This window comes from Fundulus heteroclitus, unplaced genomic scaffold (assembly GCF_011125445.2).
Source record: "Fundulus heteroclitus isolate FHET01 unplaced genomic scaffold, MU-UCD_Fhet_4.1 scaffold_58, whole genome shotgun sequence".
Lineage (NCBI taxonomy): Eukaryota > Metazoa > Chordata > Actinopteri > Cyprinodontiformes > Fundulidae > Fundulus > Fundulus heteroclitus.
The window spans coordinates 1284067-1297892 of NW_023397011.1; the positions used below are offsets into that span (position 1 = coordinate 1284067).

The 13826-nt window shown below is 38.7% G+C and overlaps 1 protein-coding gene across 1 annotated transcript; it reads left to right on the plus strand.

Annotated features, from left to right (window-relative positions):
• Positions 1-1126: 1126 nt before the first annotated feature.
• Positions 1127-4113, plus strand: pdyn (prodynorphin). Its single transcript, XM_012856870.3, has 3 exons — positions 1127-1483; positions 1684-1896; positions 2111-4113. Exons 2-3 carry the CDS (start codon positions 1774-1776, stop codon positions 2660-2662), a joined length of 675 nt encoding a protein of 224 aa, XP_012712324.1. The 5' UTR covers positions 1127-1483; positions 1684-1773; the 3' UTR covers positions 2663-4113.
• Positions 4114-13826: the final 9713 nt, after the last annotated feature.

Genomic DNA, 13826 nt, shown 5'->3' on the forward strand with positions numbered 1-13826 from the left:
TCACAAACTGATACAGGAATACGTCAATAGTTATTATGGTTATATTCAAATATATACAGATGCATCTAAAAGTGTAGTCGATAGGCTAGGTATTGCATTTTATGTTCCAGAATTCAATGTCAAAGTAAATAAGAGAATATATAATGAGTTATCAGTATATACAGGAGAATTGCCAGCAATATTGTTAGCATTACAATGGATAGAGGAAGTGAGACCATTAAGATCAATTATATGTGCAGATTCAAGCTCAGCTTTAATCAGTATACAAAATAATTTTTCCGAATGTAGATAAGACATCTTAATTGAAATACTGCACATTTTATATCAAGTTTGAATGATGGGTACTACTACTGTTACATTTATTTGGGTGCCAGCACATATAAGGATTAATGGGAAATAAAATTGCAGATAAAACTGCTAAGGAAGCATAAAAAAATAGAACCATTGATATGATGATTAACTTAAGTAAGACAGAAATTGAAAGTATCATTAAATAAAAGCCTGAAAAAGCAATTGTAAGAAGAAAGGAGAGGAAGATGGTTTTATATGATTCAACGGAAAGTCGGAGAAATGAAGATAGCAGAAAGAAGCAGAAGAGAGTAAACTATTATCTCAAGACTTAGATTTGGACACACTGGATTAAATAACACACTAGGGAAACAAGGTGTGTTTACAAGTAAAAATAGGAACATATGTAATCCTACAGGAGTACTAAAAATGCAGCTGCAGAAGTCGCAACTTGAAATAATATTGGCTATATATATATATATATATATATATATATATATATATATATATATTCCACATCACTGATAATGTGGTCTCCATCTCATATGATTTTCACAGTTAAAAAAATAAATAAATAAATAAATAAAAAAAAAATATATATATATACATATATATATAATTAGCTGCAATGTCAACTACATTTGCGTTGCTTTAGTGTATTTAGGCATATGACCCCGAACATTATGACGTTACAGGGGTAGACGGCCTTTTCTATAGCTCTTCCCCCATTCCACAGAAACAATTTGAAACAATGAGATAAGGTTTATGGGTTAAACTTGGAATTTTGAATTTTCCACATCAGCTGCAAATGATTGCCAAAGCTGCATTGTCTCCATCTTGATGTTTTAGGGCTCAGTTCTTTTATCCGTGTCACTGAAGACAGGAAAATAAAAAATGTCAGTGTGATGTACAGCCCATGGTTTGATGGAGACGCCCCAGAGATGGAGTGATGATGCTGCTGCTGATGGCTTTATCGCTTCTACAGCCGTTCCTTCAGTGTGGGCGTTGTTGAAAACTCCTAAAGCACGGGGGCGTTGGGATCACTTATGCAGCACATTTGCTTCTTATTGGCTGGCGAACAGAAGTTGCTTTGATGACACAGTCGAAGCTCCGCAGATAAAAAGAAAGGCGACGCGGAAGGAGCAAGTGTTGGACCAAGGGCAGAGTTGCAAGAAGTATCTGTCCAACTCCTGAGGTAGCGGTTCTCTACTTTATACTTTTCTTTATCGCTGTAGTTTTCACTTAAACCATTATTTACCTTTTTTATTAAATTACGTATACAAATATCGAAAGAAATTTGTGTTTGCGCAGTAACCCCAAATGCACTAAATACATGATAATTTAAAAATAAACTATTTATGTTATTTTAAAGACATATGTTCTCCGTCTTTACAGGTGAATGTTTTCCACGAGTCCATAAGTCCCGGAGGTGAACGGTTTGCTGGCTGGTCGTTGGTTTGCGTGCGTCCTGGGATCTGCTGAAGAATGGAGTGGTACGTCCTGGTGTTGATGCTGAGCCTGCCGCCCTCCATCCACACAGACTGTTCCTCAAAGTGCCAGAGATGCGCCGAACAAACGCTGCCCCAAGACGCCGCTTTCAGCACTCTGGTAGGAGAAACTTTACAGAAAAAGAAACTGCTACCAGTGTTTTTTATGTTTAAATTAAACCACAAAAACCAAAATTAGAATTGCAGTGAGAATAAACTTTTATGCAGTGACAAATAAGTACAGAAAAAAAACACTTTTGAAAGAATTTTGCTTTATCCGAGATAGATAGCTCGAGTCTGCTGCCGTGTCTCAGCTGTGTCTGTGTCGCACACAGTCGTGCAGCTCAGAGTGTGATGAAGATGAGCTGGAGAGCTGCGCTCCTACTCCGCGGCTGGCCGACTTCACCGAGGACGAGGGGGCGGAGGCAGAGGAGAGCCAACAGGCAGAGCTGGTCAAGCGCTACGGTGGTTTCATCAAGCGGATCGATAAGAACAAGAACAAAGTGTTCACCTCCTCCAAGTGGCGCGACAACTCTGTCCTGAAGGCTGCGGCACTGCCCGTTAACTACGAGGATCTGCTAAAGCGGCTGGAGGTGAGAGACGCTCCCGCTGAGGAGGAGCCCGTCCCGCACAGTTACGTTAAGCGTTACGGAGGCTTTTTACGCAAATTCGGCCCCAAGTCAAAAAGAAGGAGTTCCGAGCCGGAAGGAAGCCAGGACCCAGAGGAGCTCCAGAAGCGCTATGGGGGCTTCATGAGAAGGGTCCGGCCAAAGTTCCCTAACCTGAAATGGGACAAGCGTTACGGAGGCTACCTGCGGCGCCACTTCAGATTCTCCGTCCGCTCTGCAGAGGAGCCCTACTCCTCCTCTGCGGAGCTCAGCTTGTAGGAACCACTAGAAGAACTTACACCGGTTCCATGTCAGAGAACCTGTTCCTGGCGTTCCTACTCACCCACAGCTGCTTCCACTCACCTGTCAATGTCTGCCAGTCAATAAACGATGCTTATTAACGTCACATTTAAAGCTACCTGTTTGTCCTAGTTGTCCCTTCAAAATGCACTGGTTGATTCTAGACTTACTGAAAGTCTGGAAAGCTTCACTAGCTGAGGTCATAATGAGAACAGGATCAGAAAGTCAAAATTACGAGCTCGACAGCCGATTTAGATCGGCTTCAATTAAAATTGGTGATCATTCAAACGCATAATTTATTCCTGCTGCCAAATAAAACTTTGAAAAATAAAATGACTGAGAAAATTGCTTGTGGTGCCAAATAAATGTAGAAGGAATTGTATGTTTCTTAATTCATGTAATTTACCAGGAGTAAATATGAAATAAATTTAAATAAAAATGTAACAATTACTTTCTTAGATAAGTAATGCTGCTTCATATTTGGTAGAACACTTGTCACACTATATGATCACACTATATCACATAATAAAGGTTTAAAAAGTAGTTTTTTTGTAATAAGCATAGTTTTTTGTGCCACCAATTCTCCCAATGTTTGAAAATGCGGTGTTGTCAAAACAGCGTAACTTGATCGGCAACAGCAAATTGATCAGCTGTGGGAGATCCTGATTCTTGAAATTACCTGTCAGATCAGCATACACCCACTTTTTATCCAACCCAAATTATTTCCAAGTAGCAATATAAAAACAGATTTTAAACAGGAAAATAAAATCAAACAAAATTCAAATTCCCACACAAATGTTTACTACTAAAGCAACTTGGATTTAAAATTAATGTTGCATAATTTGGTTTAATTTATTAGGGCTTCTTCTCTTAACATCCTTGAAACTTCACTTGCGTCTGGTAGTTTCTACTTTCATTGAATAACAATACAGTCAAAACTGATTTTCTCTTAAAAAAAATTGTAATGTCATATTTATTATTATTGCTAGTCTGTATGTTGATCTGACAGCTCAAATTCCAATGAGGGAATAATTCTCTGTTGAGCATGCACATTAGAGCGATGTATGCCAATCTGGCAAGTATGCTATTCTGATAGAACAACAAACTCATTTATTTCACGAACGGCACTTCCCAAACAGCTTAAAAACTTAGAACTTCTCACTCACTAGATTTGAATTGAGAAAGCCTTCGAAAGAAGAGCAAAATGTTTTCAACTAACCTTTTTGGATTTGCCACGCACTGGAGGACTTGGAATTTTCACCATTACTTTACATCAGATGAATTAAATCACCAAACTGTTTTTGACTCCTGTAAACGTTTTTTTTTTGTTTGTTTGTTTGTTGTTGTTTTTTTGCCAAAATGCTTCAAAGCAGTCTATGTTTGAGACTGACAAAAAGATGTAAAAATAAAAAAATTACCAGAAAACAAAACCTTTTTTTCCGGTGAATTTCTTTGTGTGCACCTTATAGCCAGTGGTGAACTGGGACAATAATTAATTAATTAAGGCTGGGAATTTCATTCCATTCCAGGCCGCCCCACCACCAGAATAACCTTAGAACTTGCAGCTGTGTTTTGTCCTCTTCTAAGGTTCCTGCTCTGGCCCCTTATTGCTGCTTTTCACCACCTCCAGCAGGCGCTATTGCAGCACTACTGCTTCTCACTGAATTGACACTGCATTCAAAGCCACATCATTTTTAAATTTACTAATTCAATTAACTAATACATTTACAAAACTCTGGGATTTTACCAGGTTGAATAAAGTTAAATACAATAATACAATTATTTCGATATTTTTAGAATTCAAGGACATTTTAGCATTACATTTATTTTACATTGGATCTTTGTCAACCATATTTTATAATTTTACCTTAAAACCTTTGTTTAATTGAATCAGTTTTGACCCTTGGTTCTTCACAGTGAGATTAACGTCCTTATTAAACTACTGTGCAGGATAGGCTGCTGACCTTTTCACTGTTCACCTCTAGTGTTTATTTCTTAACCTACCTGCTGCTTTAACAAAAAAACTTCAGTTTTAGTACGCTTTGGTGCATCAGTGGCCAGTGCTTGTTTCTTGCAGCCACTCCCTCTCTGCTCCCCTTTCTTTCTTTTTATACTTTCTTGCTACATTTTACATGGTCTATAAGGGGTCCAGCATGCAACTTGCTGTGTAAATCTCTGCACTGCAATTGAGGCATTTTTGCAAAGTGCAAATGTATTGGAGATTCTGAAATATTTGCTCCGTCTGCAAGGGAGTATGCCAGGATGCTGCAGCAGCAGCTGTATGTGAGACTGAGTACATAAGAAAGGGAATCATGGCTCCCGCTTCACGTGCTGTCACACAAATAACACAGAAAAAGAGAAGTTTTTATTTTTATTTTTTATGAATAAATCGGTGGGGCAGGGGTCTCAAAAGTCGCTGGCAACAGCGCTACTGTGACAGAACGATAGTCTCCTCAGAGAATGAAACTCACATCTGCAATCTGTGGGAGTTTCAGACAGGCAGATACCTGAGTGAGCTGCATGAATGACAGGATTTTTTTAAGAGTGACCCGAACCTTTAGCACCGCTAAGCTGGCCAGGGCACTGTCCAGGCCATTGGGATAACTCCCGATTCTCCCCATGGCCAGTCCGCCCCTGCTTATAGTTTATAGAAATGGAGGACCAACTCTGTCAAATTTACAAGTAAATACAGAAATAAATAAATGCTCAATAAATATCCATATAATTAAATGAACAATATATGCAGTAAGTAAATGTAGGCAGTAATTAAATTACACAATGAGACAAAGGTATCATTTCTTTTAATTAGCTTATTTATTCACCCTTGTAATAATTACTTTTAATTGTTATTCGTTATAATTTCCTACTTTATTTTTTGTATTAATTTGTATGTATTTATTTCTGTCTGTGTTTATAGAGTTTTGTCTGTTTTTTTCTTCCTTTGTCTTTTATTTCACTTATTTATTCCTTCATCACTTATTTCACCCATCCCTGTTACATCTCTGCCTCATTATGCAATTAAGGAGGGGGTGGTCTTAAGGGGACAACTTATGCTACAAGAGGACTACGTTAGTATAAATGAGTCAAATCCCTCCAATTACTTAAATCTCACCATTCCCAGATCTACTGGAAGAGGAGCAGCAACCATCTTTCAGTCTGATTTATTACTTAGTCCCAGGCCAATTAATACTTACAGTTCTTTGGACATTTAACCCTCAGGTTCCCTCATCCAAACTGCAAAGCAATAAAACCTTTTCTCTTTGTTGTTTTATATCGTCCTCCAGGCCCCTTCTCTCAGTTTTTGGATCAGTTGTCAGACTTCTTATCTGATTTGGTGTTAAATACTGACAAGGTTATTGTAGTGGGGGATTTCAACATTCATGTTGACACTGAATGTGATAACCTTAGATTAGCCTTTAAAACTATCCTAGATTCAATTGGTTTTACTGATACTACTGCTACTGCTACTACTACTGCTACTGATACTACTGCTACTACTACTGATAATACTACTACTACTGATACTACTGCTACTACTACTACTACTGCTACTACTACTACTACTACTACTGCTACTACTACTACTGATGATACTACTACTACTGATACTACTGATGATACTACTACTACTGATACTACTACTACTACTACTACTGCTACTACTACTACTGATACTACTACTACTACTACTGATACTACTACTACTGATTATACTACTACTACTACTGATACTACTGCCACTACTACTACCGATACTACTACTGCTACTCCTACTACTGATCAATCAATCAATCAATCAATCAACTTTATTGTCAATTTCTTCATATGCTCCAGACATACAAAGAGATCGAAATTACGTTTCTCACTATTCCACGGTGAAGACAAGACATTTACCAGACTAAGTACACAGACAACATAACATTCAGATAAAAGTAATTAAGAGGGCACATGCAGTGAAGAAATAAATGAAAGCAGCAAAATTGGTTTTAAAATTGTACATGGACAGTCAATAAAATATTAATGCAAAAATAAAATATTAGTGCAAAAGTTCTGTTTTTTAGTATTAATAGGAGTCATTATGTAAGTGCTGTATTTTCTGGATAAAAACAACAAGTTTCAAAGTGCACAAGTGTGCAAGTGGAGTAACGCAAGGCAAGGCGGCCATTTGTGGGTCCAATGTCCAGGATGTTATGTATCTGCGGATGGAGGGGGGAGAGAGTTCAGCATCCTAACAGCTTGGTGTATGATGATACTACTACTACTGATAGTACTATTACTACTACTACTGATACTACTACTGATACTACTGCTACTACTACTACTACTACTACTACTACTACTGATATGGCATATGGCATTGATTGTGAAGAATTAACAGTATTTCCTCACAACCCTGTCCTATCTGATCATTTTTTAATAACATTTGAGTTTAATCTAACTGAGTTCTCCACCCCTAAAAGAGGGTTCCATTATAGTAGATCTTTATCGGATAATGCTGTATCAAAACGTAAAGAGTCTGTCCCCTTTTTAATATCCTCCGTATTGCAGAAATGCCCTGTAGATGGCAGCAATGTTGTTTCTTCCAATTCACAAATAGATGTCTTTGTAAACGGTATGACTTCGTCATTGCGTTCTGCATTAGACAATGTAGCTCCCTTGAAAAAGAAGGTGATTATTCACAGGAAGCTGGCTCCTTGGTTTAATTCAGAGCTGCGTTCCTTGAAGCACAATGTTAGGAAATTGGAGAGAAAATGGCACTCTACACACCAAGAGGAATCCTACCTAATCTGGAAGAACAGTCTATTGTTGTATAACAAGACTGTTCGCAGAGTTAGAGCAGCATATTTTTCATCATTAATTGAGGAAAATAAGAATAATCCTAGATTTCTCTTCAGTACAGTTGCCAAACTTACCCAGAGCCACAGCTCTGTTGATCCATCCATTCCCTTAGCTCTTAGCAGTAATGATTTTATGGGATTCTTCATAAATAAAATTGATTCCATTAAAAATAAAATAATTGGCATCCTCCCAAACATGATTACCTCGTCCTCAGTAAGTGAGGCAGCATTGGAGGAATCCTTAGAACCTGCGCAGTGTCTGAACTGTTTAAAAGCAGTAGAGCTTTCTGAGCTATCTAAAATTTTAGCTTCATCTAAACCTTCTACCTTTATGTTAGACCCAATCCCAACCAAGTTGTTTAAGGAGGTATTCCCTCTGATCAGTGGTCCTATTTTAGACATGATTAATCTATCCTTGGTAAATGGATATGTACCACAGGCTTTTAAAGTAGCTGTTATTAAACCTTTACTTAAGAAACCATCTCTTGATCAAGATGAGTTAGTAAATTACAGACCTATATCTAATCTTCTTTTCTTATCTAAAATTCTTGAGAAAGTAGTTGCTAATCAACTATGTGAACATTTACAAAGTAATGACCTACTTGAGGAGTTTCAGTCAGGCTTCAGAGCTCATCATAGCACTGAAACAGCTCTGGTGAAGGTCACCAATGATATTCTCATGGCTTCAGATAATGGACTTGTGTCTATACTTGTCCTGTTAGATCTCAGTGCTGCATTTGATCACAATATTCTCCTACAAAGACTTGAGCATACTGTAGGGATTAAGGGAAAAGCATTAGGCTGGTTTAAATCTTATCTGTCGGACAGATTCCAGTTTGTTCATGTTAATAATAAATCTTCCTCAAACTCTAGGGTCACTTGTGGAGTACCACAGGGTTCAGTCCTTGGACCAATTCTATTTACTATATATATATATGCTTCCGATTGGCAAAATTATCAGACAGCATGGGATTAATTTCCACTGTTATGCTGATGACACTCAGCTATATTTATCCATAAATCCTGATTAATCCAATCAGTTACTTCGACTGCAGTCATGTCTTGATGACATCAAAAGCTGGATGACTTTAAATTTCCTGCATTTAAATTCTGACAAGACAGAAGTTGTAATCTTTGGGCCAGAGTCTTCAAAAAATAAAGTTCTTAATCAATCACTTAATCTGGATGGCATTAACTTGGCCTCTGGTAATAAAGTTAAAAATCTTGGTGTTGTTTTCGACCAAGACATGTCATTTAAATCCCATATTAAACAGATTTCCAGAGTTTCCTTTTTTCACCTCCGGAATATCGCCAAAATTAGAAACATTCTGTCCAGGAGTGATGCTGAAAAACTAGTCCATGCATTTGTTACTTCAAGGCTGGACTATTGTAATTCTTTACTATCAGGAAGTCCACAAAATGCAGTTCGAAGTCTTCAGCTGATTCAAAATGCTGCGGCAAGAGTTCTGATGAAAATCAACAAGAGGGATCATATTTCTCCAATTTTAGCTTCCCTTCATTGGCTTCCTGTTAAATCAAGAATAGAATTTAAAATTCTCCTTCTAACGTATAAAGCCCTTAATAATCAAGCTCCATCATATATCAGAGCTCTGATTACCCCGTATGTTCCTAACAGAGCACTTCGCTCTCAGACTGCAGGTCTGCTGGTGGTTCCTAGAGTCTCTAAAAGTAGAATGGGAGGCAGATCCTTTAGCTATCAGGCTCCTCTCCTGTGGAACCAACTCCCAGTTTTGGTCCGTGAGGCAGACACCCTATCTATTTTTAAGACTAATGTTAAAACTTTCCTTTTTGACAAAGCTTATAGTTAGAGTGGCTCATACCCCGAGCTATCTCTATAGTTGTGCTGTGATAGGCCTAGGCTGCTGGAGGACATCAGGGTCTAATTTTCTCACTCTACTGATTTCTACTGTTCTTCAGTCTACTGTTCTCCAGTTTTGCATTGTATTACATTGCTGTCGTCATTTCAGCTTTTAACTTTTTGCTCTCTCTCTTTTTCTTCATAGTAGGTACACCTGGTCTGGCGTTCTGTTAACTGTGACATCATCCAGAGAAGACGGCTCACCCGCTACTACCATCTAATGTAGAACAGATTACTAGATCAATGTGTGCTTCTGTGCTTTTTTGTCTGTCTTGTTGTGTCTCTGCTCTGTCTTCTGTAACCCCCAGTCTGTCGAGGCAGATGACCGTTCATACTGAGCCCGGTTCTGCTGGAGGTTTTCCTTACCGTTAATGGGGAGGTTTTTTTTCCCGCTGTTGCTTCATGCTTGCTCAGTAGGTAGGATTGCTGCAAAGCCATGGACAATGTAGACGACTCTCCCTGTGGCTCTACGCTTCTTTAAGAGAGAATGCTACTTGTCAAGACTTTGATGCAATGAACTGGTTCCCTTATATAGGAATTTTTTTGACCAATGTGTAAAATCTGACCCAATCTGTATAATCTGATTGATTTTGACTTTGTAAAGTGCCTTGAGATTACATATTTCATGAATTGGCGCTATATAAATAACATTGAATTGAATCATCTCTTTAGACCAAGTAAACTATCACATTTTATGAGACAGTTATCTCATTTTAAAGATATAATCATCTAACGTTATTACCATAAAAATTTTAGACCAGCTTTTAGTTCCACTCTTTTATTATGCACATCCAGGCTACCTATAAATATAAAGTATGGCATGCCAAAAAACATTTTCAAGAAACGGCAATTTTAGTAATTGCCTTGCAATTTTATATCTAAGCATTAAAAATGATAATATTTCACCAATTTTCACAGCAAGATGGAAATAACAACTATCCAACATTTTAAGATTTTGTAAAAACTTTTTTCCTCTTTTACCTACCTTTTGACATTAATACTTGTTTCTACTTCTCCAAAATTATACTTCAAGAAAACTATTGTGCTGTCCTGGGGCCATATGCAGCTAGACAGCTAGGACAAAAGTTCCCCACACAAAGCTTCCTTTTCTTGCGTTCTCTGAATAACCTTTATTCACAAATCTGGCTTTAAACATTCTTTTTGTAAAAAGACGAATATTTTCCAAGGCAGAAGCGTGTAGAACAAATTCAACTTCAACATTAGCAGTTTCCCTAGCTTCATCGCTGAAAAGCAGCTTTTACCAGAGCAAAATACGTCAAAGATCTTTTATTTAAGGTGAGAGCACTCACTATCTCACGTAATTCACATAGAGATCTAACAAAGTTGTGATGTCTCACTCTGATTAAATATGAACCCAAAACGTTTCTAACTGTTTTTACCATGGATTCCCTCTGACTAATAATTAATTTATATCTTATTTATGTAATGTATTCACGACATGAATTCCTTGCTGTCTTAACAAAAGGCAGAACAACTATAACGTTACTTTCTATAATTATTACAGGTTCTGCTGAGATGTCAAATTCTGGAGAGTGCTTAGACACCCTGACACACAAATATGTATTAACTTCATTTCATGTGCACTCGTGAACTTGTTTTAGTTGATTTAGTTTTCTTGATGTACTGTAGAGCGTGATGAGGTCTGTTGTGGTATTGTGTGCACTGGATTGAGGGGACAGTTGGTGTTGTCTGTCAAACCCAATCTTCTTAAGCTGCAAATTCAGTAAAGTTACAAGTTTTCTTGCAACCTCTCATATGGAACTAGTCTAAAAAATAAATAAACTGATAATTAGAAGATCAGTTTGTACATCCACACCAACTCTAGAACCAAAGCCGTATTCAGCTGGAACTTATCCTGACAAAATGTCCCAATTCAGCCAAATAAACTCCAAAAGTTTAGAGGAGATCATTCAGCAGCTAAGTTCCTCCTCATGCTGTCTTGATGCTCTACCCACAGTTTTCCTTAAGAAAGTTTTGCCTGTCATAGCGTCTGATTTGACTCAGATAATAAACACGTCCCTTCTGTCAGGTGTTTCCCCCCAGTCCCTAAAAACAGCAATTATCAAACCACTGTTAAAAAAGAACAATTTAGACAAACTACTACTCCAGAACTACAGGCCCATCTCAAACCTCCCCTTTATCAGTAAGATTATTGAAAAAGCTGTGTTTCAACAATTAAACACCTTCTTAACAACGACCAGCCGCTTTGACGTTTTCTTTTCTTTTTTTTTTTTTTTTTTCCCAGTGTCCTGTCTAGCAATGTGGCAATAAAAATTGATATCTTAATGCCAAATAGAGCTCGACAGATTTTACTTTCACAAGTGGAGCAAACAGCTTTCGCCATAATGCTCCGCTTGATTTGTGCGTGTAAATAGCTTTATTGTGATTCCTGCAGGGAGAATTTCAAATTATATGGACACTACAATGGGAAAGTAGGAGAGTAAAAGAAAAACAAGAAGAGGAAGAAAAAAAAAAGAGAAAGAAGAGGTGAAAGAAAGAAGAGATAAAAGGAAGAGAATGATAAAACTTCCTCTGTCTGCTCCATCACCTGGAAAGAGACACAAAAAGAGCAGCACAACCAACGGACATAAAGCTACAGATACAATCGTGTAACACCTTGATACCATTGCTAAATCATATGTATTATTATTTAAGCTGACATGTGTAATGTGATACCTAAAAAAAAAAGGTAAAAGAAAGTAAATAAATTATAGCCTTTCTGTATATAAGTGAACATTTAATACCTGGGACCCAGCACCTGTGGGAGATTGTGAGAGTGCACTAGTTTAGGTGAAAATTATCCAGAAGGAAATGGCTTGATAGTGATTGTGGAGAACCGAAGACCCACCTTCCCCGAGCACAGAGGCAGGGGTCAGGGAACCCATAACCCCGGACTCCCAAAGGGGCCCCCAAAGCAGTGCGCCCGAGAGGGGCCTTCACAGGAAATGTACAACCCCCCCCTGAGGAAAGAGGAGAGACGACCCCGAGGAAATCCCCCAGCCACCGCAATGCCGACGCCCCCAAGAGCCGCAGGGACGAGCCCGTGGGCTCCGCCGGCAGCCGGCCCCGCTGAAGTGGTCCTGGCCATGGGCCCTGGGGGCCAGAGGCCCCGGGGGGCCTCTGGCCCCTGGGGGCGCTTTGACGTTTTCCAGTCTGGCTTCCGTGCTCACCACAGTACAGAGACCGCCCTTATCAAGGTGTTTAATGACATCCATATAAATACAGACTGCGGAAAAACCACCATGCTGGTTCTGTTGGACCTCAGTGCAGCATTTGATACTGTTGCTCACTCCATTCTGTTAGAACGCCTGGAGAACTGGGTCGGCCTCTGTGGTACAGCTCTCCACTGGTTTAAATCCTACTTAAAGGACAGGGACTTTTTTGTATCAGTAGGTAACTTTACATCGAAGATTACAAAAATCACATGTGGGGTTCCCCAAGGGTCCATCCTGGGTCCCCTCCTATTCAATATCTACATGCTCCTCTAGCTCAGATCATAAGAAACAACAACATCAGCTACCATAACTATGCAGATGACACACAGCTCTACATCACCATGTCACCAGGTGACTATGAACCAGTTCAAGCACTGAGTAAATGCCTAGAAGAAATCAATACGTAGATGTGCCAAAATTTTCTTCAATTGAATAAAAACAAAACAGAAGTAATAATTTTTGGACCAATAGAGGAGAGATCAAAGGTTAGCACACAGCTTCAGTCGCTTCAGCTAGGAACCACTGATCAGGCCCGAAATCTTGGAGTAGTAATGGTCTCAGACCTGAACCTCCAAAAGCATCTAAAGACAGTTACAAGGTCAGCTTTCTATCACCTGAAAAACATTTCCAGGATTAAAGGACTAATGTCTCAGCAGGATCTGGAAAAACTAATCCATGCGTTTATATTTAGTAGAATTGATTACTGCAACAGTGTTTTCACAGGCCTGCCTAAAAAGTGGATCAGACAGCTGCAGCTGATCCAGAACGCTGCTGCCCGCGTCCTCACTAAGACTAAGAAAGTAGAGCACATCAGCCCAGTTCTAAACTCCTTCCATGGCTCCCTGTATATCAGAGAATAGACTTTAAAAACTTCTGTTCGTCTATAAATCCCTGAATGGCTTAGCACCTAAATACATCAGACTTGTTATCAGTGTATTAACCATCCAGACCATTAAGGTCTTCTGGCTCTAGCCTACTCTGCATACCTAGAACCAGAACTAAACAAGGAGAAGCAGCATTTAGTTCCTATGCTCCACTGATCTGGAACAAACTTCCAGAAAATTGTAAAGGTGCGGAAAGCCTGAGTTCCTTTAAATCAAGATTAAAAACACATTTGTTTAGGATTGCCTTCAACTGTTCTAGTTAACTGAATCACCACTTTTTTGTTCTTTTTTCTATCTACATTTTAT

What these genes read in the sequence shown, in the direction of transcription:
- pdyn (XM_012856870.3), top strand. Translation starts at nt 1,774, where the DNA reads ATGGAGTGGTACGTCCTGGTGTTGATGCTGAGCCTGCCGCCCTCCATC. An exon ending in ACGCCGCTTTCAGCACTCTG is followed by an intron (nt 1,897 to 2,110) that starts GTAGGAGAAACT and finishes TGTCGCACACAG; the next exon opens with TCGTGCAGCTCAGAGTGTGA.